General features: G+C 34.7%; 1 protein-coding gene across 1 annotated transcript; it reads right to left on the reverse strand.

Annotated features, from left to right (window-relative positions):
* Positions 1-1,166: 1,166 nt before the first annotated feature.
* Positions 1,167-24,810, reverse strand: LOC115449340. Its single transcript, XM_037442386.1, has 17 exons — positions 24,542-24,810; positions 23,716-23,856; positions 22,978-23,109; positions 22,133-22,249; positions 21,872-21,930; positions 20,988-21,136; positions 20,410-20,599; positions 18,944-19,178; positions 12,555-12,714; positions 11,025-11,194; positions 10,236-10,407; positions 7,837-7,983; positions 7,256-7,326; positions 6,888-7,004; positions 4,527-4,622; positions 4,014-4,147; positions 1,167-2,087 (listed from the first exon to the last, which is right to left on the reverse strand). Exons 1-17 carry the CDS (start codon positions 24,617-24,619, stop codon positions 1,841-1,843), a joined length of 2,415 nt encoding a protein of 804 aa, XP_037298283.1. The 5' UTR covers positions 24,620-24,810; the 3' UTR covers positions 1,167-1,840.
* Positions 24,811-26,025: the final 1,215 nt, after the last annotated feature.

Below are 26,025 nucleotides of genomic sequence, written 5' to 3' on the forward strand. Positions count from 1 at the left end.
CAGTAGGCAAGTACATAATACAGGGCTGGTATTATTATTACATATATAATCTAAGTATTATATCCCCTCGAGGTAATTCTTGTGCGTCGGTCTTCAAACCGAATGCACGCCCTTGCACGGGAGGACTTTACCGCGGCCCTAGACACACAGTGCAGTGTGTATATATACCTCATCATTGTACCTACACATTGAGGCCTATGACACCTCGCGAACATTTCCTGACCTTCTCCCTTCCGCCTATACTAAAAGGGTTCCTTTTCCTTCCCCCACACCTCCCTCCCCCCTTCCCTTATATTGTCCCCTTCCAACTTTCCTCCGGTCCCCCATGCAGTCGTTAAGCCGGGCAATTCCATTATCCTATTCCCGGGTTTCCTGTGGGATCCTATACACAAAAAAAAACCTAAATAGTAGGCAATTCTTGTGCGCTCGGTCTTCACACCGAATACACGAGGTGGCAAGTATCCTCTGATAGAGGCTAAGCCTGGGGATTTCAGTATGCCATACGCAAGTTTCCCCCTGTATTGACTGCAATAACAAGTACTTAAAAAAAATAACCTACGTCCCTATTTTGTATTATTGGGTAGGTATAAGGCTTTTGGCATTCGTTTTTGTCACAGGATGATGTACCTATCGGATAAACAGTCAATTGTTATTGTGATAAATCTCCCATTATGTTATTTTAATATTGTTATTTATTGTAATGCATGACTGGTGGCGTTTTTGTATTGCGTGCGCGGAATGGCACAGCTCTGGGGTTCCGAGTTTGAATCCCGGCTCGGCCAGTGATATTGGGTTTTTCTGCTCTGTATCATACCGGATACAGGAATTTATGCCCAATATGGATCGCCATATCAGACATAATCTATCACACCATAGGGCGAAATATACAGGTGAAATGTTTTTGCCTTGATAGTATCTGTGCCTACCACTTCGGAAATAAAGGCGTAAAGTATGTGCGTGTCTAAAAAAGGTCGCAAGAAAAAGGAATGTCAAAAAACATTTTGCTAAGGTCGGCCCTGATTGTAGTAATGTAAATGGAAAGAAACATTCGAAAATCGGTTATAGTTTAGGCATTCCTTTAACCAACTGCATTTTAGTCAACAGTTCAGTCTAAAAGAGGTACCTAACCAGTAATGGACAATATTCTTTTCAATAAAACAAAATACTGTAAGTTTAGAGATTTTTTTTATTAAAATTGTATATTAGACAGTAGACACCTTGACACATTTGAAAAGCATGATAATCGTTTTAATACTAGAGTTTATTGTTAGACTTGAATCGCATATTCGGCTACTAAGTATTCGGTATTAAACTACTTTTATCCTATTCGGCGGAGTAGCCAATATCTAGTTATTAGTCGTAGACAGATTATAGGTAAAATAATAAAATAAGATTTAGTTTATAGTAACGTATTTTAATATTGATCTAAATAGTCAAACATATTCAACAAAAATATCACACAAATGAATTAGAATATTTATCATGAATATTTTGGGACGCGTAGACAATTTTTTCTGCACTTTTAGGTAGTAGATAGCTAGTTTATACAACAGCCCCGCTCCCCTACCTGTACTTTTTAATGATATTTTTTTGAAATTTCCTTTGGGGCCACTGCGTGTCTCCATAAAAAAGCCCTGTCAATAAGTATAATTATCACGCCACGTGCTCGCCAAATATTTTCGGCTGTTTTTTTTGCCGAATAGACATATATTCAGTACTTATTTGGCGTGTACCTGAATATACTATTCTTTGCAAGTCTACTTATTATCTAATACATAATTTAAGTCTACGGGTAAGTTATAAACTTATTATAATTGAATAAGTACTTAATACACAGAGGTTAATCACAATTATATTTGGTTCCAGAACTTTCTTGATGTTTCGGTAGGTTTCCTAAGCTCTTAATAACCTCTAAATAAATATCTATTCCCCTTAGAAATGTTTCCACGTTTAAATACTCGTTTTTGCTATGAATCCGAGATTCAGTGTGTACTTTAGTCGAAAATCCCACGGCAGGCACTCCTCGATTACGCAACACCAGCATGTCCGATGTGGCAGGGCAGATGATTGGCTTTATTTCGTAACCTCTGAAAAAAGAAATATTCTATTATTATTATAAACTACTTTCGCCCGCGCGTAAACATTTTCCATTACAATTAATATCCCTTAGTAAAGTTATCCGTAGCGTCATCTGTATAATGCCAGCGCATCTTTTAAAAAACATCAAATATTTTCTACCAGAGCAAATTACCGATATTCAATATATATATTAATACTAGCTTTTGCACGAGGCTTCGTCCGTGTAATAGGGTTCTCCGGTAGAAAACTCCCGCTATATATTTTTCCGGGACAGAAAGTAGCCTATGTCTTTCTTAGGGTCTTAAACTAAGTCCATACCAAATTTTATCGAAATTCGTTAGGTAGTTTTTGAGTTTAATACGTTTAGATAGACAGACACAGCGGCGGCGAACTTTGTGGTATAACATATTGCATTTTATTTTATTAGAGAAACAATTCCGTCATACATCATTTTTGCGTAACTTTAACCGTTAACGCAGCGCAGGCAAGGGAAGCTCTCAAAAGGAAAAAAAATACCCGTTTTTACAACAATGTTTGTTGATGCTCCGCTCCTTTTGATAAAGCGTGATGTTATATAGCCTATAGCCTTCCTCGATAAATGGGCTATCTAACACTAAATACTAGATTTGGAACTAGACTCTTTTAATTCGAATCAGGTGTTCCTGAGATTAGCGCGTTCAAACAAAAAAACTCTTCAGCTTTATATAATATTATAGATAGTATGTAGAAGTACAGATTGGCTAGAAAACGTCAAAACTGTTAAATAAATTTGGATGAAACTTAACACCTACATTAGCTGACTACTTTTCATTCTGGAAAAAAACCGAATACACACACACATCACGCTTTTATCCCTGAAGAAGTTGACAAAGATGCAACCAGTGCACCCACTTTTCACCTGCGTGTTCCGTTCTATGATATGATTAGGGGCGGGCCTATAACCATATCAAGCACAAATTCAAGACCCCAGTCTGATATGGAGTAGAAAGTCCCAATATCAATTTGCACGAACTAATATTCGAACCCTAGACCTCAGAGCCGTATTAACTACCGCCACCGACGCAGTCAAAATCAAATGAGACTTTTATTCCTGAAAATAAAGTTATTACGAGCTACAGCGTATGTGTGTGTGTTTTGGGACGATGTTTCTTTGTCTTCCGAAAAATTTTAAGTCTGTGTTGTGTACGTCTGAAGATGCGTTATCGTAATGCGATGTCAATTATCGGAGTACGCCACGAATTACGATAGACGTAATATGATGGAAATTTATGAATATTGGGCGCATAGATTAAATAATCTTAATCAAATATTTTTATCTTAATCTTACTTAGATATCAATACATATTATAAAACAAAGTCCCTTTTTCCATCTGTATGTTATCGATCTTCTCTACTGCACGGATTTTTATGATATTTAGTATGATATGAATATACGGCGGGACTTTTATCACCGAAAACTCCTTTACGCGGGTGAAGCCGCGAGCAAAAGCTAGTATTATTATAAATGCGGGAAATCATATCCGCAAGAGTTTGGCTGTTTCAATATTTGTTCAAATTAAAGTAGAACCCGATGAACTAGTTTATTTTGGTATTCGGATAGACGGCAACATTTTATTGTGGTATTTTACTTTTGAATGTAATATTTAAATTTGCAAAATATGTAATGCTGGATTCACATAGAGTGCGATATGGATCGCAACAGTAGCTCAGTTGGGATAGTGTAATATTGTCTTGTGCTTTTTAATCTTTTAGTACGAAAAATGATTTTATAAGCGGGCGTAGCCGCGTGCAACGCTTAGTTAAATCATAATATATTAATCTCACAAGTAACTACCATGTTGTATGGTACACTAAGAATACAAAAACAACAGATTTTAGGATTTTTTTTGAAAAATTTACAAATGGAATTTTTAATAAGATTTCGCTACACTTACAATCTGTTAACCGTCCCTTTTAAAGCAGTCCAATATAGATTTGAGTCATCGAGTTTCGTTGTACCAGACACGTCCTCGCGCCTTATAAAACTAACTTCTGTAGTATTTCCAGTCACTTTAAGCCATTCCTGAACCTGAAAAACATTTAAATGAAACTAATACTACTAATTTATTTCCCAACATAGCACTATCGTAATAGCGCTGAGTGCAATTTAAATTCTAATATCAGTATCCATCCACTCTGCTTCCACCCGCACTTCCTATAAAGTGGTATTAATGGAACATAAATACATTTTGCGATTATGTTGCAGGATGTATTTGGCTTAGTTTTTACGAAAATCTGCCCGCGTGACATAATCTCCTCACTTCGAGAAAATCGTGTTAGAATAAAATTTAAAACATTATATGGAACTGGGAATAGAAATGGGACAACCCGGCCCGCAAACTGCACTCGCTCTAACTGCACATTAAATAAATATTGCCACCATGTTTAATTGTAATTAAACAACTTACTAAATCTTCTATATCTGATATGTTCGCATATGATGCTAGTCTCATGTCCATGACCACTGACATCTTAGAGGGTATAACGTTCTCCGCGTAGCCACCCTGAAATTTTTTTAAAATTTCATGAATATTTCTTCCATTATACGAAATAATAAAATATTGCCTTTCCAATACGGTGAACAATCTAAATCGTAATCGCAATAACTCATGCACGAAAAACCTAAAATTAAGTAGGTAGGTAAGTTAGCTACAACAATGTAGCTCTAAGCTACGTAACAGTGGCGAAGAGTCCACATAACCTGACTCTCGCCAGCTCCCCTTTCATAATTTATGTTAAATCCAATTGTCATTAGAACGATATTCAAACCGCATTTATGCATATTATAACCTTAAGTTGTGTCGGGTGGCGTTTCGAAAAATTTACCCTTCGCCACTGCTACATAACAGTAGTTTTTACTTGTCAAAAACTGCAACCAAATATAAAAATGATACATGTCATAGTGACTATCGTAAAAGCAGTTATGATTAGATACCCATGCATTGACAATACAGGTCATTGTTCTACTGTATTACGTATGTGCTAAAATCATATTCGTCATGAACACTACGAGGTAAGCACCCTAATTCTAGTATAGACATGATATCTCATGTCATAAATACACTTAAAAAAAATAAAACCAAGTGCAAGTTTGCAAGTGCATTCAACATTTAACTAGTATGTTTCATAACTTAAAAATTGCAAAAATATCAAGACAGTTGTATATTATTAATAAACTAGCTTTTGCCCGCGGCTCCGCCCGCGTTATAAAGTTTTTCGGGCTAAAGTTTTCCGTTATAAAAGTCACGCTATATATTTTCCCGGGAGCCTATGTTCTTCCCAGGGTCTCACTGTCTCCATACCAAATTTTATCCTAATACGTTGGGTAGTTTTTGAGTTTAACACGTTCGGGCAGACAGATGCAGCGGGGGACTTTTGTTTTATGATATATTTTTGTAGAACTTTTAAGAGGAACAATCCCGTCATACATTATTGTTGCATAACTTTAACCGTTTACGCAGCGCGCGCAACAGAAGCTCTCAAAACTAATAAATTGTCCCCGTTTTTGCATCATGTTTCATTACTGCTCCGCTCCTATTAGTCATAGCGTGACGATATGTAACCTATAGCACTCCAGGAACAAAGGGCTATCCAACACAAAAATATTTTTTCAGTTCGAACCGGTAGTTCCTGAGATTAGCGATTACTGCTCCGCTCCTATTGGGCATAGCGTGATGATATATATAGCCTATAGCATTCCAGGAACAAAGGGCTATCCAACACAAAAAGAATTATTCAGTTCAAACTCCTAGTTTCTGAGATTAGCCATTACTACTCTGCTCCTATTGGTCATAGCGTGATGATATATAGCCTATATCACTTCACGAATAAAGGGCTATCCAATACAAAATGATTTTTTTAGTTCGAACCGGTAGTTCCTGAGATTAGCCATTACTGCTCTGCTCCTATTGGGTATAGCGTGATGATATATAGCCTATAGCACTCGACGAACAAAGGGCTATCCAACGCAAAAATAATTTTTCAGTTCGGACCGGTAGTTCCTGAGATTAGGCATTACTGCTCCGCTCCTATTGGGTATAGCGTGATGATATATAGCCTATAGCACTCCACGAACATAGGGCTATCCAACGCAAAAAGATTTTTTCAGTTTGGACTGGTAGTTCCTGAGATTAGCGCGTTCAAACAAACAAACAAACAAACAAACAAACTCTTCAGCTTTATATAATAGTATAGAAGTATAGATAAGACATATTTTTAACGACTTCCAAAAAAGAGGAGGTTCTCGATTCGTGTATTTTTATTTTTTATTTGAACGTGATTCTGTTTAAAGCTAAGATGTTTTTATTACATAGATACGTTTTCCGAGCTCATTATTAGCAAAACGGAAAGCTAGGTAATTGCCCGACATTCACGTAGTCAAGCTCCAACCACTGTCGCGGCTAGTCGGCTTACTAACTTTTTGTATTTTTATAAATAAAGTGCCTTCCTGTGTTTTTAGACGATGTAGTACAAATTATACTCCAACAGTGAATGAAAAAAACGTTTCATTTCATACTTTATTAATAAGTATACACTACTTAACTTATTTTTAACTAATAAATTCATTTATTCGACTGTCAAGGCGACCAGAGACCAACAATCTAGATGGCCACAGCGGTGGACGCTCGGGCCGTATCAATGCGAGCTGCTAGGACTGTAACAGTATTTGACTATAGTAAATAGTGCGCTGTTTTTATGTGCTATTTTGTTAGTCTATGACGCGTCCATTTGTAAAAGGTCATTGGTTTTAAGTACATTAAAACACTCACCTTCAAAATATTGATATTTATGCTGGTATATGCTCCGTAGTCAGTTCGCCTTGCAGACCTCATTAAATTCCTTTGGACATCTCTATACTTCGTGATGACGTTCATCAATTTAACTACCTGAAAAGTAAAAAGAAAGTTTTTGTAAGAAACAAAAGGTTAAAGAATCAGTAATAATTAAGACATAATAAAATACTGAACGTTGCTTAAACTGTTAAGTACATCACTCTTTATCAAAAATGTATTCTGTACGCCATTCTTAGCATAGTTATGTATTATATTTTTTTATGTACTTAATTCCGTTAAAAATTAACAATGTTGATTGAAAGCAAACTTTAAATTAATAACATTTAAATATTCTATACTATCACCTTTACTGCCGCGGTCGCATCTGGCATAGTAAACCCATGACCACCCTCACCGTGAACTACAAATTGTATTTCTGAAACATACCATTGAATTTTTAATTAATTTCAGTTAAAATGGACAATGGATATGACTCAGAGTATGGTTCGTACAAATGACATTTTAAATGCATAATACAATTTGCATTGTTATGGATTCGTATTCGAATAGTACGTAGAGAAAACAAATTGGTTAAAAGACAGTAATTACAGCTGCGAATAAACTTTTACAAGTTTATTTCTAAACGTTGTATACTTCGTAATAGTTATTTTGTGTTTTGTCTTGCTACGTTGAATGCCATTTATCGTCAGTGGAACTGAGACAAAACATTATGAAAGGCGCAAATAGCGTTTATTAGCAAGGTCTTTAGAATGGATACTAATTGTAAATATATTTCTGATCCATGCGGAAACACGAGAGCGCAGAGCGGAGAAAATGCTAATTAAACTGCCAATCTGGACATTAAGAGATTCGTCTATGATTTCAACGTGACGAATGCCATAGGTGTTGTAAAATGTTTGTTTCAAACAAACGCAAATGTACTCACGCCAGGGTCGTCTGTCTTCATAAGTAGCATAAAGCACGTCCTCAGATGAAGACATTCCCTCATCTAAGGCAAAACCCACGTTTAGCGCCTGAAATTCTTCCGTGTCTATAAAAAGCTTAATCCCTTCGTAGCCGCCTGTTTCTTCGTCTGTAAGAAAAGTTTATATTTGAAATAAATAAAATAACGTCTATTATTCTAATCATTCACATTCAGAGGTCATACTATAGACCGAGCAGTAGGCGTTTTCAGTCTACTCGGCCTATAGTAAATCTATACTATTATATAAAGCTGAAGAGTTTGTTTGTTTGTTTGTTTGAACGCGCTAATCTTAGGAACTACCAGTCCAAACTGAAAAATTCTTTTTGCGTTGGATAGCCCTTTGTTCGTGGAGTGCTATAGGCTATATATCATCACGCTATACCCAATAGGAGCGGAGCAGTAATGGCTAATCTCAGGAACTACCGGTCCAAACTGAAAAATTCTTTTTGCGTTGGATAGCCCTTTGTTCGTGGAGTGCTATAGGCTATATATCATCACGCTATACCTAATAGGAGCGGAGCAGTAATGGCTAATCTCAGGAACTACCGGTCCAAACTGAAAAATTCTTTTTGCGTTGAATAGCCCTTTGTTCGTGGAGTGCTATAGGCTATATATCATCACGCTATACCCAATAGGAGCGGAGCAGTAATGGCTAATCTCAGGAAATACCGGTCCAAACTGAAAAATTATTTTTGCGTTGGATAGCCCTTTGTTCGTGGAGTGCTATAGGCTATATATCATCACGCTATACTTAATAGGAGCGGAGCAGTAATGGCTAATCTCAGGAACTACCGGTCCAAACTGAAAAATTCTTTTTGCGTTGAATAGCCCTTTGTTCGTGGAGTGCTATAGGCTATATATCATCACGCTATACCCAATAGGAGCGGAGCAGTAATGGCTAATCTCAGGAAATACCGGTCCAAACTGAAAAAATATTTTTGCGTTGGATAGCCCTTTGTTCGTGGAGTGCTATAGGCTATATATCATCACGCTTTACCCAATAGGAGCGGAGCAGTAATGGCTAATCTCAGGAACTACCGGTCCAAACTGAAAAATTCTTTTTGTGTTGAATAGCCCTTTGTTTGTAGAGTGTTCTAAGTTATATATCATCACGCTATGACTAATAGGAGCGGAGCAGTAATGGCTAAACTCAGGAACTACCAGTTTGAACTGAAAAAATCGTTTTGAGTTGGATAGCCCTTTATTTGTGGAGTGCTATAGGCTGTATATCATCACGCTATGACCAATAGGAGCGGAGCAGTAATGAAACATGTTGCAAAAACGGGGAAAAAATATTCGTTTTGAGAGCTTCCGTTGCGTGCGCTGCGTAAACAGTTAAAGTTATGCAACAATGATGTATGACGGGATTGTTTCTCTTAAAAAATTCTAAAAAATATATTATAAAACAAAGGCCCCCGCTGCATCTGTCTGCCTGAACGTGTTACACTCAAAAACTACCCAACCTATTAAGATGAAATTTGGTATGGAGACAGTTTGAGATCCTGGGAAGAACATAGGCTCCAGGGAAACTACTACTTTTATAACGGAAAACTTTAGCCTGAAAAACTTTATAACGCGGGCGGAGCCGCGGGCAAAAGCTAGTGTAGTATAATAGCCTATAGGACGTATATACATACCTATATTAAGCGGTCATAGCCTAGTTGGGTGTGGGACGCACTGCCGAGACAAATGTACGCAGGTTCCAATTCCAAGGGCACACACCTCTGACTTTTCTAAAATGATGTGTGTATTATTTGTGAGTTATCGCTTGCTTTAACGGTGAAGGAAAACATCGTGAGGAAACGTGTATACCTGAGAAGTTTTCTATAGGAATTTAAAAGGTGTGAGAAGTCTACCGATCTGCACCAGGTGAACGTGGTGGACTAATGCTTAATCCCTCTTAGTAGTAGAGGCCTGTGCCCAGCAGTGGGACAGTATATAATACAGGGCTGATATTATATGTTTAACTAATAAATTCATTTTATTAGTTAAACATATAATATCAGCCTCAAACGAGCGAAAACTGTTTTGATCAAAGTTCATATAAATTATAATTATTGTAATAAGTGGCATTATTCAGCGTTAGAAGATACGACATTTATATTTTATGAAATATTTGTTAAAATAAGACATAAAATAAGACACATTATTGTTTGTTTAGGTCTCCACTGACATCTATTACTATTTTAACAAGTGTTACTATAACACATATATTGATTTAAGCATTTATTGCAAAAAATTAACTTTAACATCATTGCACTGTATCTATATTTAATTTATATGTAGATATATGCTAATTATTTTAAAAACAAACTTAAACAAGCGAGTTAAAACAAGATTTAAACTAAACAATATTTTACCAGGCATCAAGGTAAGATGTAGTGTTCGCAGTAGAGTTATATTATCTTGTTTGAGCCTTCTGATGGCTTCCATGTATTGCATGGCCACATCCTTCGTGTCTTGCGCACCACGAGCAAAGATATCCCCATATTCATCCATGACCGCGGCGAACGGCGGATGTTCCCATTCCGTCTATAATTTAAAGTAACATCGCGATTATTCTACAATTCCAATAATGTATGCAGATTTCTTGAGTTCTTATCTATTTTCAAGGTCTACTGTACCTATAGGTAACTAGTACCTTGACACAGATATTGTGTTTTCATAGTCAATTATATAAAGCAAGCAAAGGTCCACCTTTGCACATTAAAAAATGTGCCTAAATCCATTTAGGCACATTTTTTAATGTCCAGTCTTATTAGGACAGCAATAAAAAAATAAGTTAACGTAGCGCGTGCAAAAAGTGCACGAGATTTGCGCAATTGCATTCTAACTACTATAGACTAGACTTTAGACTAGAATAATTCCATACTATTATTATGTTTACTGTACAGAAAAATTAAAACTTTATATTACCATAAACCACAAATATTTTTTGGACCAGGAAAAAACAGAGGAATAAAATTGTGTAAAAAAAACGAGCTAAAAACCGTAATGGGCTTTTAAACAATATCCGAAAAATGTAAGCGGCGTTCTGTAATATATGGTAGTTATAGTAGTAAGTAATATAAAACTACAATAAATAAATAAGAGTAAGTCAGAAAAATGCAGCACTGAAACGAGTATTGATTGATCACATTTTTATTTACCTCATCAGCTTCCACTACATCCATGTGAGAGTTCAACATAATAGTAGGCAAGGAGGGGTCGAGGCCTTCTACTGTGATAACCACCACTGGCATGCCCTGGGGCTGATTGTACACAGCAATGGGCAGGTTCAATTCTTTCGCTTGACGAGTCCAGAAATCAACAGCTTGGTCTAAAGAGAAAAAGGTATTCTTATGGGTAGTCATTTTTTTGTACATGTATATTTAGATTTATAATTAACTAGTTACCATAAACTAGTGGGAAAATAAACTTATTGTGTTAAAAATACATTGCCACTAGACCATTGTGGAAATTATACAAAATAAAAAATGTAGTACACAAAACAACTCAAAGAGTTAAATAGTCCTGTAGGTAAACTACTATGCAGAATTGTGTATGCTGTAACTTATATTATAATTGTAATTAAAATATTACCTATGTTTTGATACCTGGTGGATTACGAAACCACGTACCTATCGTGTGCGCTAATAAGCTGTCGGTCAGCTTTAGTTAAGATAATAATTTGACGTCTGATAGGAATAAAAAATCATAACAAATGTTTATAGTAAGTATAACTTTATTTTACCATTTAGTATTTACTAAAGCGAGGCCACACGCGTACGACGCGGAGGTTACGGAAAAAAAGATAAACAAAATGTTTTTATCTCTTTCAACTTCCAAGGGATGATACGCATTGTGTTAATAGCCCACGGGCGTTTTATCTTCTTGTATCGCATCTAAAAAGAGGAGTCCGCTGTATACCAGAATTGTGACAACAAGCATGAGTACATGGTCCAACACACTTAAAGAGTGTCTAGTCTGTGACCTAAAACTGAGTATTCTCAGGTAGTCGTCAGAGATCTCTCGCTGCCTTAGAGTTCGGCGGTCTCTAGTCCTTTCGTACAGAGGGTCCGCAATGCGGCATCGGTTTTGGTTGGTATGGCGGTATAGTGTGTGTACTAATGTGGTGGTAGCGACAATGCGTCTTTTTTTGGCGGGAAAAAAGGGAATTAGTTGCATTAAAATGCACTTTCGAATCGACGCAAATATCTACTTAATATAATACAATATAAGTTACGATATAATAAAGAAGTAGGTACCTATTAAATAGATCAAATAGGTAAGTACCTACTTTTTGTCACTGTGTGTATTGATTTGTTACTTATCCATTTTATAAAATTATATGCCAAAGGAGACCTTTGTTACATAGTTTTCAACGTTACTTACCTCCTTTATATCTCTAAGTGGAAGGAACTTCAATTGTATCCTCAGAAAAAAACAAAATAAAAATATTTAAGACTAAAAAGATACGCGCCTAGATGCATAAAAAAATAACACAAATTATAAGTACGTGATTGAAAGCATTCTCTTTTGCCTCGCTTTATACTTAATGTTTAGGTTTTAAAAGCGAAGTAGAGTGCAAAATTTTATTTTCTAAAAGTTATATAAGAACATTATACAAAGATTTAGCGGTGAAGTTACATCACTCGAGACCTATTATCTAGTATTAATATGTAAGTATAAATACTCACGTATATTTTCTTCTTGACTAGTGTCTATTTGCAGATATTCCCTAAATCGTTGCACAGGGGGATATGACAAAAAATGATCATAACTTTTCTTCAACGGACCACTAAACACTGCAGCAAAGTTCACAAACACAAACAGAAACCAACTCAGTGAGGCCATTATTTACGAGCACAGACACAAGTAGTAGCCTGGAAAGAATTTGATAATATAAACTTGCTTTAATACAATTGGCGCTTTTATACAATACAACAAAGTAGCTCTTGCCTGCAACTACGCCCGGGCAAAAATTGTAATGAATAAGGTTTTAAATGAATACTATGTTACACCTACTTTATAAACAACAGCAGACACTGGACAGCGGTCGGGATTAATCACTTAGTTTTTCACAATAGGTGCTAATATACATCTACTTGTTTTTAAAATTTATAACACCACTGAAAATAAAAACTACAAATTTCTAGACACGTAAAACTAATTGAGTTGCAAACATGCAGTAAGATTTTATTGGTACAGCTGTTATCATATTAGAATCCAAATCTATTATTACATCGTTTGAGAGAACTTAGATATAGAGGGGTAATTAAAATTATCGACATGCATTTATTCCACTCCAGAGCATGATAAGTACTAGTTGTTGTATCTAATAGTGTAGAAGTTAATAACATATAGAATTATGTTGCCCGTTCCACTCTATATTTTCGTTCTTTAGTTTAGATTTCTAACTTAACGCAAAGGGGGCAACCATCCGCGGCCTCAAAATGTCACACTCTAACTATGAGTAAGAAAACTCAGCGCGATTAGCTGCAAGGGCTTTTTTTATTAATATTATTCTTTATGTCACCGCCCTGTGAACCAGCTTAGAATCTTACCTAGGTACAGTTTTTTGCTTCAGGCCCGGGCCTTTTGCATGAGGGCCGCCACTAGATACAGACTTTATTATGATTAGAACTAAACCCTGTCGATGGAATACAGATTGTGTAGATTTATCAATGGCAAAACAAGCACCTATGTTTAAGGGCGGTGGAAAGTGGAGATCATGCTGCACCTATTTGTTGAGATATATGCAATTAAAAATTTTCAAATATGTCGAATCGTAAAAACACGTGCCCAACAAAAAATGGACGTAATGAAATTACAATTTTAATTCAATTTGATTTCTAGAAGTTCGCTTCTATTTTAGATGTTCATGGTCAAACAATTACATGGTTAATATGGCAGTATTTTGAAGCTATATTAAACCCAAAACTAAAAAGACACTAAAATTCTATTTGAATGTACGGACTTCCCCTCTGCATCTTCAAAGTTCAAGGTCCTATACTTACCAATTAATTTAAAATTGGCCATTTCAAAACTATTCGGAATTGAACACAAAAATAATAATTTAAATCCATTGTTTAAATCGGACTACGGGGTCAACGAACAAAATTAGTCACGATGAATAGATAAACCTTGGAATCTATTTAAAAATGGCAATAAACTCATTAAACAAGTACCTACGTATCTTATCAATATACAATTACGTAATGTAAAATACTGAAGCAATTAGAATTCGCGTACCTATGTACTTGCTCAAAAAAACGCGATGCGAAGTCGATGTCGTTTAATTTTAATATTTGTGATTGATCGAAAGACCCAAGCCCCAGTCACGTGTTAGTCTCTCATCCAATCCCAATGAAACGACACGTTCAGAATAGTGTTTTATGTTGGACCAGTCTAGCGACTCAACATTAGTTACCTGCAGTTTGAATAAATTATCCAAGCGATACACTATTTGCCAAAATTTGGGGGTGCAACTACTCCTGGGAAAAAGATAGGACTGGCGAGTTTTTATTCATTTTATATAGAAATTTGTAACTGTTACATTGTAATATACTCTCTCGCTCTGAAATCACAAATTGTTAAAAGGAAAAATATAATATGTAATATATAATATTCAAATTAGATTGTTATGTTTATAATATGTAATATATAATATTACATATTATAAACATAACTTGACAGACTTGTTATCACAGCAATGCTCCGTCCTTCGATAAATAACGTTTATGAATATGGGCGGGAGATTCTAGATGTAAGGCAACATCGTGTCTTCTTAATGAGTAACCTAGTGCAAAGCATGAGGTGATTATGATACATGTTTCCATTATCTTTTGCATTTGCCGGTAAACGAGCATACGTTTCACCGAGTCTTAACTTTTACACCCGGATGCAATATTTTGCAGATTAAAAATCCCGCTATGTACCTACCTCCGAGATAAAACAGATATATAGAAGTAGTTGCGGTACCTATGTACTTTGTGGCTGAAAGTACCTACTGTTAGTATGTAAGCGATTTGAAATTTTGAATTCGTTCAGTTAGGTACTTATGTGGGTGACCATGCCTCTTTTCCATCAGGCAAACAGTTTTGTTGTCATTTAGTTAAAGGTAAACACTTACGTGTATTCTTCTCGAAATACCAATGACTAAACACCGTCACAAATATTCAAATTTTATTTCTTTCCCTATATTTTTGTCTTCGAATATGCGCGTGTGATGCTCTTGTGAGTATTGATTAATATAGGGTTTAATATATTTTTTATATCCTTAAGTATGCATTATAACGTACATATAACGTTTGTATTATGTTCCGTGTTAACATAAATATATTTATAAGGTAAAGGTTAAATAAACTTGTTTGCAATCTAAGGTCGCCGCCCATATCTTACCAAGGTTTTAATGAAATCAGGGGTCACAATTCACGGTAACCAATTGAAAAAACAATTCTGGTATGAGCACTGCTTTTACTAATCCGCAAAACAAAAATATCATATATTTCATGGAAAATAGACTATGACTATGAGCATAAACATTACATTACATTCGTTGAGAGTAGGTACTATATCGTATGTGAGGTATGTCGAGGGCCCCGTTTCGATTCGTGTACCAAATATATTAATTACAAGGTTTTCAAGTTGAAGTATGAAAGGAAAACTGATCACACCTAAAAGTAGTATTCATTCGTAATGATCGATAAGATTGGTTAAACAGGTCATTAACATAAGGGTATCCACACGTTGGGAACATTTTTAATGTAGTTTATTATGTCATTTATCATAGCATAAAATGCCATTTGTTTGAATAGTTTCCTTAGTACTGTAATGCTCTTTGGACTAGGTCTATCAACTAAAAGTGCATACTGTAAGCATGAGTATGCAAGCACTATTATGTTCCCAGTATAGTATCCCATAATTTCCCATTATGGGACTAACTTCTTATACCTCAGAATGACGAGCAGGCGGGGTATGGTCGTGACTCGTATCTCTTACTCGTACTCTTAAGCGTTCGATCGCCACACGGAATTCACGCCCATGCACGGCGGAACAGTTACCGCGGCCCTAAGCACAAATTACAGTGTGTATACCTCTTGGTTAGCAATAAACAGTGAGGCCTATAAGGGCCCGCGAACATATCCTGGCCTTCTCTCCGCTCATCCTAAGAGGATTCCTTTTCTTTCTCCTTCCCCAGATATAGAAGTTCCCTTTCAACTTTCCTCCAAGCCCCCATGCAGTCGCTACGCCAGGGGATTCCAGTATCCTATTCCCAGGTTTCCCGTTACATTGACTGCGGGGTCAAACAAAAAAAAATATCCTTGTAACAAACGTGGGACGTTAATAATAAATTATAAAGATATCTTTTAATTTTTTAGCTATTTATATGGAATAGTAACGACATACGTCTATAATCGCTGTATAAGACAAAGTAGTTTATTTTATCGCTAAATCCTGATACAAAATACTCTGTACATAACGGTACCTTGCCATAAATTGTGGTCATAAAATAGGTAATATCACTGTAAATTAACATTACAGTGATATTTACGATCTCACTTTATCACCGTTTACGATCCCACTTTATCACCATTGAATATTTAGAAATTTTGGGCCTGTTTAGCAAGTATCAAGTAAATTTTATTTGACAATTATAGTTAAACAGTTAATGTAGATAGACATTTGATTCCTATTTATTTATATTTCGGCTAATGCATTTATGAGACAAATAGCATTTGCTGAGAAATAACGCGCGTCGCAGTGCGAAACAATAGACTGCAAAAAACTTACCGACAGTACATAGAAATACGTTTCTATCGATATAGATATTCTTCGCTTTATTCATCAATAATTAATTAGTATGTAAATGTATAATTTTAAAGTCATAATGTCACGCACTTATTATTCATATTATACTCTTTACTAACAGAAACACATTTCTCTACTGATACCTCGGTAGGTTTATTGGTCTTTATACCTTTTTTATAATGCAGATTATAGGGTTGATACCAAAGACTTATAAAAGCAAATAGTATCATGCACTTATATGCAATATGCAGGTAACCATAAATACGGTATCTTATCATTTCATGAAACTTTCAAGAATTTTTTAAGGTAATGGGGTCCTGTGTATGCAACTTACATACACACATAACATACCTGCTATTGAATGATCAAAACATATCGATAGGCGACATATTTTTCGAAAAAATTGGACTAAGTTCCAAATGAAAAATACTAGGTAAATAAACAAATGTATAAAGAAAATGTTTCATTTTAATTAGTCATCGGTTCCAAAATTAGTATCCAGTATACACCTGATATATGAAATATTTTTTTGGTTTTTAGTGGTTTTTGATGGCGTTGTAATTTTTTGTTATTTTTTTTTTCATTGCTATATTATTATTTTGGAGTTTCCTCTTGAATTTGATAGTTTTGTTTTTCATTCCAGCAAAAAGCTGCAACGTGTTAAAAACTTTCCCTTGATCTACCATTGAGTGTTTCTCCTCATAATATATGTTGGACAACCTCACTCATTCTCTAATATAATGATGGCGTCGAGTTTAAGGAAGGTTTAAGGTTGAATTGAGCACAGAGCAGATACGAAATTGAGATGCTAGAACGTTTCCATTAATTGTAATTATACTATCATTTAGGGCAAGGGTCAGCAATTAGTTTCGTTCGGGGTCCGTTTTTAAGAAATGAAATGACCATCGCCGTCGGCGCAACATTTTATAGAAAAAAATATTTATTAAACAAACGTTATTACGGAAATAATGAAGGTATTTTTTTACATATCAATGAGAAAAAAAAAAATTTTTTGTTGGGGACTATGTCTGTCTGCAATTTGGAGTAAAATTCGCAATTCGCGAACTGTTTCTCGCTTGTTTAGCGCGTTACATCGCATGACCCATTTCGAATTGACGCCAACAAAGATAAAGCGGAGATACATTTTTATTAAATTACGTACTATGTAGTTCAATTTGGTGTGTACTCGCGGTGCGCACATAATGTGTCAACGGTCCGCCATTTGGCGACTCCTAATTTAGGGTCTAGTTAATATTATCATTTAGTAAAAACGCACAACGTCTACTAACGGCGGACGGCCCCCTGCCTACGATTCGGTACACAGACACTCACCGAAGCAGCCATGCCTGGTCAACTAAACTAAAAGGTTACCATGCCGCGATGGGTATCCAGCCACAGTAATAAAATCTTGCTTTGAACTGTTGAAAATATTTTGCATTGACTGAGGTTTAATCTTAGATCATATGATCTAACCCCCTTATTCATAAACGTTTTTTATCTAACGACCGAGTAAGGCTGTGATAACAAGTCTGTTTCTCAGTGCTGACGGCATGGCAGTCTTCGCAGGGCGTAGACGTAGGGCCGTTGTGATTGGCTAATATTGAAATACAACAATAATAACCAATCACAACGGCCCTATGTCTATTTCTCAGTGCCGTTGGGCACTGAGAAACAGGCTTGTTATCACAGCTTTACTCCGTCCTTCGATAAAAAACGTTTATGAATAAGGGGGTAAGTCTCTAGATCAAGTTTTGGAACTTGATATGGAGGGGCCCGATATCTAAAATTTGTTGGGGGCCCTTCAGGGCAGTGCGAACTTTTGTGCGCTTGCTTAGTTTAATGTAGGTATGGGCCAAGAGGGGCCCCAAAGCTAGAGGGTCCCGTATCACTGATACGGCTGATACGGCGGTAGCTACGCCCCTGATTCTAATATACGGTTTTTAAAACTCAAAAAGAATGTGTAGGTATATTCTAATTATATCGTCCAAACATGAATATGCAAATGATTCAAATATGGCGTCATAGAATAAATTTTATGAAGAAGCAAACACAAGTGAGCCTGTATGACGTGTTTCTTTGTTAATTCTTTTCAATGGATTGACGTCAACCATTATTTGCAATTTTATTCACCGTGACATTTTAATAATTATATCAACAATACATCCAATAGTCATTTCGGGTATTAACTAGATTAAGAACAAACGGATATACAACGTAGTAAAAACTGTGTCAATATATTTATTTGTCAATCTTAGATAACATAACATATTATTTAAGAATTTTTAGTTAATAAAGTGGTCGATTTAATATCCATGTCACTATCAAAGTCGTCTGTCAAATTGAAATTTTCGTGTTCCATGGACACATTATTACTATCTTCGCCGGCGTCGCCTCTCCTTTGTTCCTTCTCATTGTAGGCCTGAATATCTTCTAATGCTGAGAACACTGCTTTCTTTTGCATCTTCGCGAGTATTTTTTTATCGTGGAAAGAATGGTTGTGAGGATTAGCTCTGAAAAAAGCGAGTACCTTGTTCTATATTTTGTTTTACCGCCGAATGTATCATTTGACTTAAAAAGTATGAACTGCATAACAGTGTTTATTACTTTGATTGAAGAGCTAGCCATTCGCCTGATGGTAAGCGATACGACCACTCATAAACAGTAGAAACACCATCCAACACCTCGAATTATTAAGTATTGTTTGGTATTCTACTGCGTTCGCCATCCTGAGACATGAGAAGTTAAGTCTTATTATGTCCAATAGTTACACTGGCTACAATGTACTTCACGTTATTTCTATCGGAACACACCATTGACAACACAGTGCTGCTTGGCGGCAGAAATAGACATTGCGGTGATAACTACCCTGGCGGGCTCACACATATGAGAGACCTACCACTAGTTGTGTAGTTTATTAAAGAATATTAAGTAAAATAAAGCTAAGATCAATATTAAAAAAGCTTATTGCAAATATTTCGGGAAGACAGCCAACCTAACCGTAGAGCACCTTAGCGATTAACAAAGTTATGACCTCTTGGCCCGCGTGTAGTTGTTATAACAGAACTATCGCGATCTAGTATATTATATACAGTGACAAAATGCGTATTACTGCACAGAATGGCAAGATTTTCCTAAAACGTCAAAATGAAAAAACCCATCATCACGTCATCATTGTCGTGGACCCCAAGTCCCATAAAACAGAAAGCCTCAATTTTGTTTCAGACCACAGTGATGCTTAGTCACTGTATATTTCGTAACGCGCCATCAAAAGATTTTTCTCGATATTATTCATAAAGAGTTAGTATCGCCAAAAAGCCACCATCACAAACAGTCTGTCTCCATTCAACCACATAATCCAAATTGTAGGAGGTGTTGAAAGTGATGAAGAATACGTCTTAGATATTGATTTTTACACAAAAAAAAAACAAACCGACTTTCATACAGGATTGATATAAATCATTTATCGTAAGTAACACATTCTTATCTACCATAAGATTTTTCATTTTTTAATTTAACCAATTATCTTAATAAAGAAATTTGTTTTTTCTTCTCTCTTCTCTAATATATAGACGTCAACGACAAAGCTATGAAGCCAAATACGGCACACACTTACAACTTTCATCCCCGACGGGCTGGATAGAAACGCAACTAATGCACCCACTTTTCGTATTCCGTAGTCTAATGTGATAGCCTATCGTCTTTTAATTCATATTTTTTTTATACACAGACATTTCCACTCACCTTTTTAAGACCATGCTCCCTCTGGTGACTACGAATGCCGAGCACTTATTGTTCCTGTAGTCGACACACCGCCAGCGCCTCACGCCGGTGCGCGTCGTGGTGGAGTTCAGATTGTAGATGTACCGATTCAGTATCATTTGAAGGGATCCACGTATCGACACCGTGAATTGGAGATTTGATGACGTTGATTCTGCGAATTGGAATGTGTTTTTATTATTGCGAACGATGCTAAATTATTTAATTTCAAATATTGCGAAATCCTATGCTTACGCAAATGTTAGACATTAAAATTAAACTACTATTTTTCGAATTCCACTCGTGATCACGAAGGCAGCAAAGTTTTCGAAACGTCGGGAGAAAATTAAAATATGAAAACCGCGATAAAATCCGAAGAAAAAGTTTAATTTTTATTGAGATATCTGTGTGCATCGCGCAAGCTCTGTAGTGTTTTCCAAATATATGTAACTAACCACCATTTTCATTTGATTGGTTTATACACGTTTGTTGAAAACGGCCGTAAAAATGCGCTCCCTCTACGGTATACAACAAATTAGGATTCAATTGTACTATGTATATACCTTTTTCTGTATGTTTTCCGGTATTCGTAGTCAAAGATTCCTGGACGAAAGGCTCGCTATCGTCAGCGGGCCAATCGTCCATCATTTCGGGATAATCTTGTACGTCATCTTTAGGCGTTATCGTCTTCACCGATCCTGATTTGCCGGTTCTGCAACAAATTGAATAACATAATAAGAATAACTTAACTGCTGGTAAATTGTCACTTTTTTCAAATAAATTATTAAAATTAGTCTGGTCTATCCATTCTACTCCATGCGTCAATAGCGTATTTTGCTATGTTCGGTTGTAACAATTATTCCATACATAAAAGCAAATAATAAGAAACAAAAGCTCTTTTGTGAAACCAGCAATAAAATTAGTTACAAAATGGGGTAGCAATTCATATTTCAAATATTGCAATCTGCAATAGAAGGCGCCTAATGAGGTAATGGTTTTATTTCTTTCTTTCGCGCACATCGTAATTCACTATGACGTCACAAAGATATTATTGCCTCCTTTTTTTGGCACCTAGCCCTTCGATCTGCTTCCAGAGTTTCATATCTTGTTGATTTTTAACTGGATTTTGATCGTACTTTCTATGTTAGATTTAGAAACCCAAAATTCTGATTATAAATTAGCCTATTGGTGAGTTTAAATTTATTTGCCCTCATCGTTATACAAAACAAATTATTATTATAATTAGTGGTACATATTTTGCTATAATAAAAAATAAACTTATAGGATGATTTTTTCCGCCCCAGGAGCAAAGGGCGCAGTTACTAGGCCACCCACACTTCTCTGGACAAGATTTTACATCAGTCCCATTACGTAGATAGTAGCATATTGCCAAAACATTTCTTGTAAACACAGAATATGTTTAATAAAAGACTGCAATTAAACTTACGGTACAGAAGAAATGTCTTGTTTTAAGTAAATCCTTTTAGTAGTTCCTGGTAAATTACTCTGTTGAAATAAAAAAATATATAAATATATATAATTTTGTAATATTTATTTACTTTATTACAATATTTAATTATCATTACTGCAAAATAAAAATCTACAAATTAGGCTAATTATATTCATTAGAGACAAATATTTTCACATTGAGTCCGCGTGAGGTAGCAGCCGTGCAGAGATAAATAATTAAATTAGTAATTTAACAAACCTGCTCTGTTGGTTCTAACGATGGAAGAACCAATCGTTTATTTGAATGCGTTATTTGTATACTATGCTCATTGGAAATAGGTACTTCTATTGTAGGTTTTATATTCTCATCACTTGCCTGAAAAAAAAACATACATATTTGAAAGAAGAGCATACAATGAAAATGCCTCAGTAATACAATATAATGTTAAATTCTTTGATCTCAATAAAAATATTCCTTGAGTTCTTTGAGGAAATCAAAAAGAAAATGAACTGCAAAATTTTTGTTGCCCTAAAAAGTGAAAATATATTGCCGCATACATACATATTACATAATCTCAATTACCATTTTATGAGTCTACTTTCCTTTAATTGGCAAAAACCAAAAAAAAAATACTAACAGATTTGATGAAAGATATACTATGTAGTGATTAATATATGAAGAAATAACTGTGTACCTCTCTTTAAGCACATTGCTTGCATGGAGATGAGGTTTCACATAATTAAAGTACATATAGAAGAGTTCAGAAAAATATAAGATGTGTATAAGTTACAAACAGAGTAGACAGTTGAATTTCGTCCCATTGGTCGAAAATTCAACTTTCTTGCCCAGTGACAAGCACTACTTAGAATTAGGAAGCCATAAAATATGTCCTTTTAACAGCAAATAGAAAAGAAAAGCAACAATACTAATTAGAAAGATCTCAAAAATTTTAATAAAGTACGAAATAAAAAGCTACCAAAATATAACATCTCTTTGCAATATACATTTGGTTCAAATATGTGCCAAGTCTCTAAGCTATCATTATTTAAAATGTAGTAAAATTTGTATCTATAGTGTGTAAAATAACATTACGATGGTCTCACAATATTCTCAAGGCCTTTGATATGAAGAGCCCTAGCAGCTTCAACAAAGGCTGTCAAATTATCAGCTCGAACAAGCACTTCTCCTGTGTATATATACTCAAGCAATGAACACAATGTTCTGTTGGATATATTCTGGAAAAAAAATAAGAAATATGTAAGTTGTCTGGTACCTGTTCACTGGTATTTTTAAAGTAGAGAAACTTTTCATGTTTTTGAATAACACCAAAATAAGATTAAAGTTTTTTATAGGTCTCCCATTAAAAATTGACAAGTATAATTTTCCTCTAGAGCACCTTAACAGTTTATCAAGCCAACAATTACAATTACATAGTCATCATACAAAAACAATTTGAGAACAATTAAGTCTCTAAGGCAGTTTTACTAAATTTTAATGGGTATTGTTTAGTAGTACCTGTAAAATCTTAGGAATTTTACTGTAACATCAAACAAAAAATTATATTTTAAAATGTTATGTTTATATAGGAGATTAAAAATGTGTAATATGTTTGATTTACTGCCTGTGTTCATGCTGTGGATGTATGGACTTGTAACAGAGAAAACTTATCACACAAGAGAACCTGGGAGCAACATCTACACTGTAATCATTTTTTAATCTGATTCTGTTCAGAGGTGATAAAAGTTCCAGAGCAGAAAATAATTTAAAATACTTGGCTCTATTTTCCATTAGCAATTTTAGTTGTAGGGTACACATTTTTAAAAATATATTGAATGTTTTACATTTAAAAATATTACAGGATGTTGACATGGAGCCGATGTAATTAAATCCTTAAGGTATGGGCTAGCTAATGCAACTAATATTTGGTGAACTTTCACAAAATGTCCATCTGCTGCAAGGGTCATGTCCACAAACTCCCCATTCTGAAATTAAAATATAAGTCTAATAATCATATTTGCTACCATACTCGGAGACTTATCTTAATCTAATAATAATTGATCATTTTTTGAAAACTAATTGTTTTGACAATTCACACCCAGAACAAGTTAATGTTTTTTTTTTACTGTTTATAGAAACAAACTAATTAAATGGTTTGATTTAATTTATAGGTTAAATCTTTTGAATAAACAATCACATTCAAAAAAAATGTCTAAGTAACATTACAACTAAGTGCTGTCTCATGGTAAAGCAGTTAAATAAAGAATATTCTATAGTTAGGTAACTGTATCCAGTTCATAATTTCATAAATAAGATTTTAAAATCTTAAAATTTTTGCCAATTCTATCAAACTCATAGAATGGACACTAAAAAGATTTACTGAAAACTATTGCTCCCAAAATGTGTTCTTTGTTTTTACTTGTCATACTATTAGGCAAGATTCAGTTGTTCACTTAGCCCAATAAGATTCTAGGATTGACCGTATTTTTGTAACAAGTCTAAATTAGTAATTCACTTTAATTTAACTGCATTTTTTCATATTTATTTTGCTTGCTTTATTATAACGATACGGAATACTTTGGTTAACATACTAAACTCTGTGAGAATTAAGTCACTGACCTAATGTTAAAGTAGTATTAAGTTAAAAATTAGAGTACATTTTCAAAATACCTGTTGAAGTGCACTAAAACCATTGCAAACAGTAGTTTTGTACGAATCCCAACATAACGAGAATTGCGACTGAACCATATTTGATCATGAACTCCCCTAATCTTCCCCGAATATTCGTATTATTTGATATTTAATAATACAATTAAAATATTCACTAACAAATTCAGCGTATTGTAAAAACAAACAAAATTCACACAATTTTTTTTTTTATTTATTTATTACGGCTCCAGTGATCTTTGTTGCCAGCCTTATCATAGGACAAAACCATAGAGTGTAGTAATATACTACGTAAGAAAGGACGGCACTTAATACATTGATTTTAAGCTCACGCAGCCACGTACTACACTCATTAGCTAAGTTTAGGTAAGATTTTATACCAACGTTACGCATAAAAGTGATGTAAGGCTGCCAACTTACTATAAATCTGCTCCTCTTTAAGGACGTTCCTTATTCGATCGATAATATGATATCGATAAAAATTACTGACAATAAATTTTACACAGGTATAAATTGTGATTTAATTTTAAATATTAAAAGTAAAACATCCAAAGTTTTAAATAATTCCTTATATTTCATAACAAATTATTTTTGGAAAATAAACAATCGTGTTATGCGAATTTCTTATGTATAAATTGTATACAGTTTTTAGGTATCTTATTCAAAAATTAATTACAGTCTAATTTTCCGTTATTTATTTCTAATTTTAAACAGAAATTGAACATTATGATACCCTACAGATATATTATTTACCGTCCAATCTAGCGTCAATAATTGCAGCCAATTGTTAGCTTTCATGATAGCTAATAGATTTTTAGGTCTATTATATTGGTACTAGTTGTAAGCTAAAGTTTTGTGAAATCTAAACTCTATGCAACGGAATTAAGATACAAAAGAATTCTTAAAAAATCCTCACCCAAAAATCATTACATAAAATGTTTTAAGTACCTCGGAACAAATCATAAAACTGACGAACAGTGTTGCTACTTACGATTTTGATTTTATTCTAGATTTAAAAAAAAGAAAATTCCCTGAAATTACTCAAAGATCTCAAAATCTCAGTTCAAATAACAATTACTTACAGACTTTTTGTTTTATTTATTTAATTCAATTCATCTAAAAGAAATAAAATTAAACCTCTAAAGGTTAATTATATCCTTAGCTTTCCTTCAGTCATTTTTAACCTCCAAATGTTTAAGTCATAATTTTCTTGGAGTCATTTTTAGTTAGTTAATAAACCAATTAACCTTACAAATGATGAGATGGGCAAATAAATGTATGTCCTCATCCATTTCTCAAGGCCCAACTTCGATTCAGGTAAAACGTCGGTTGCACGCTGCCCTTCTTGCCGACAAGAATGAGAGAGATAGCAATAATTCGATCTCTTATCCTCTCGGCCCATTGTAATCACAGGTAAAAGCGTTACACCCACGTTTAAAAACTTTAAACCACTAAAACGAATCATGCAAAATTAATTGAATTTAAAA

Source organism: Manduca sexta, chromosome 24, assembly GCF_014839805.1.
Source record: "Manduca sexta isolate Smith_Timp_Sample1 chromosome 24, JHU_Msex_v1.0, whole genome shotgun sequence".
Lineage (NCBI taxonomy): Eukaryota > Metazoa > Arthropoda > Insecta > Lepidoptera > Sphingidae > Manduca > Manduca sexta.

Coding starts and splice junctions, on each gene's coding strand:
- LOC115449340 (XM_037442386.1), bottom strand. CDS start 24,619: ATGGTTCAGTCGCAATTCTCGTTATGTTGGGATTCGTACAAAACTACT. Junction 10,408..11,024: donor ATGTAGTGGAAGCTGATGAG/GTAAATAAAAAT, acceptor TTTAAATTATAG/ACGGAATGGGAACATCCGCC. Junction 4,623..6,887: donor TAAATATCAATATTTTGAAG/GTGAGTGTTTTA, acceptor AAAAAATTTCAG/GGTGGCTACGCGGAGAACGT.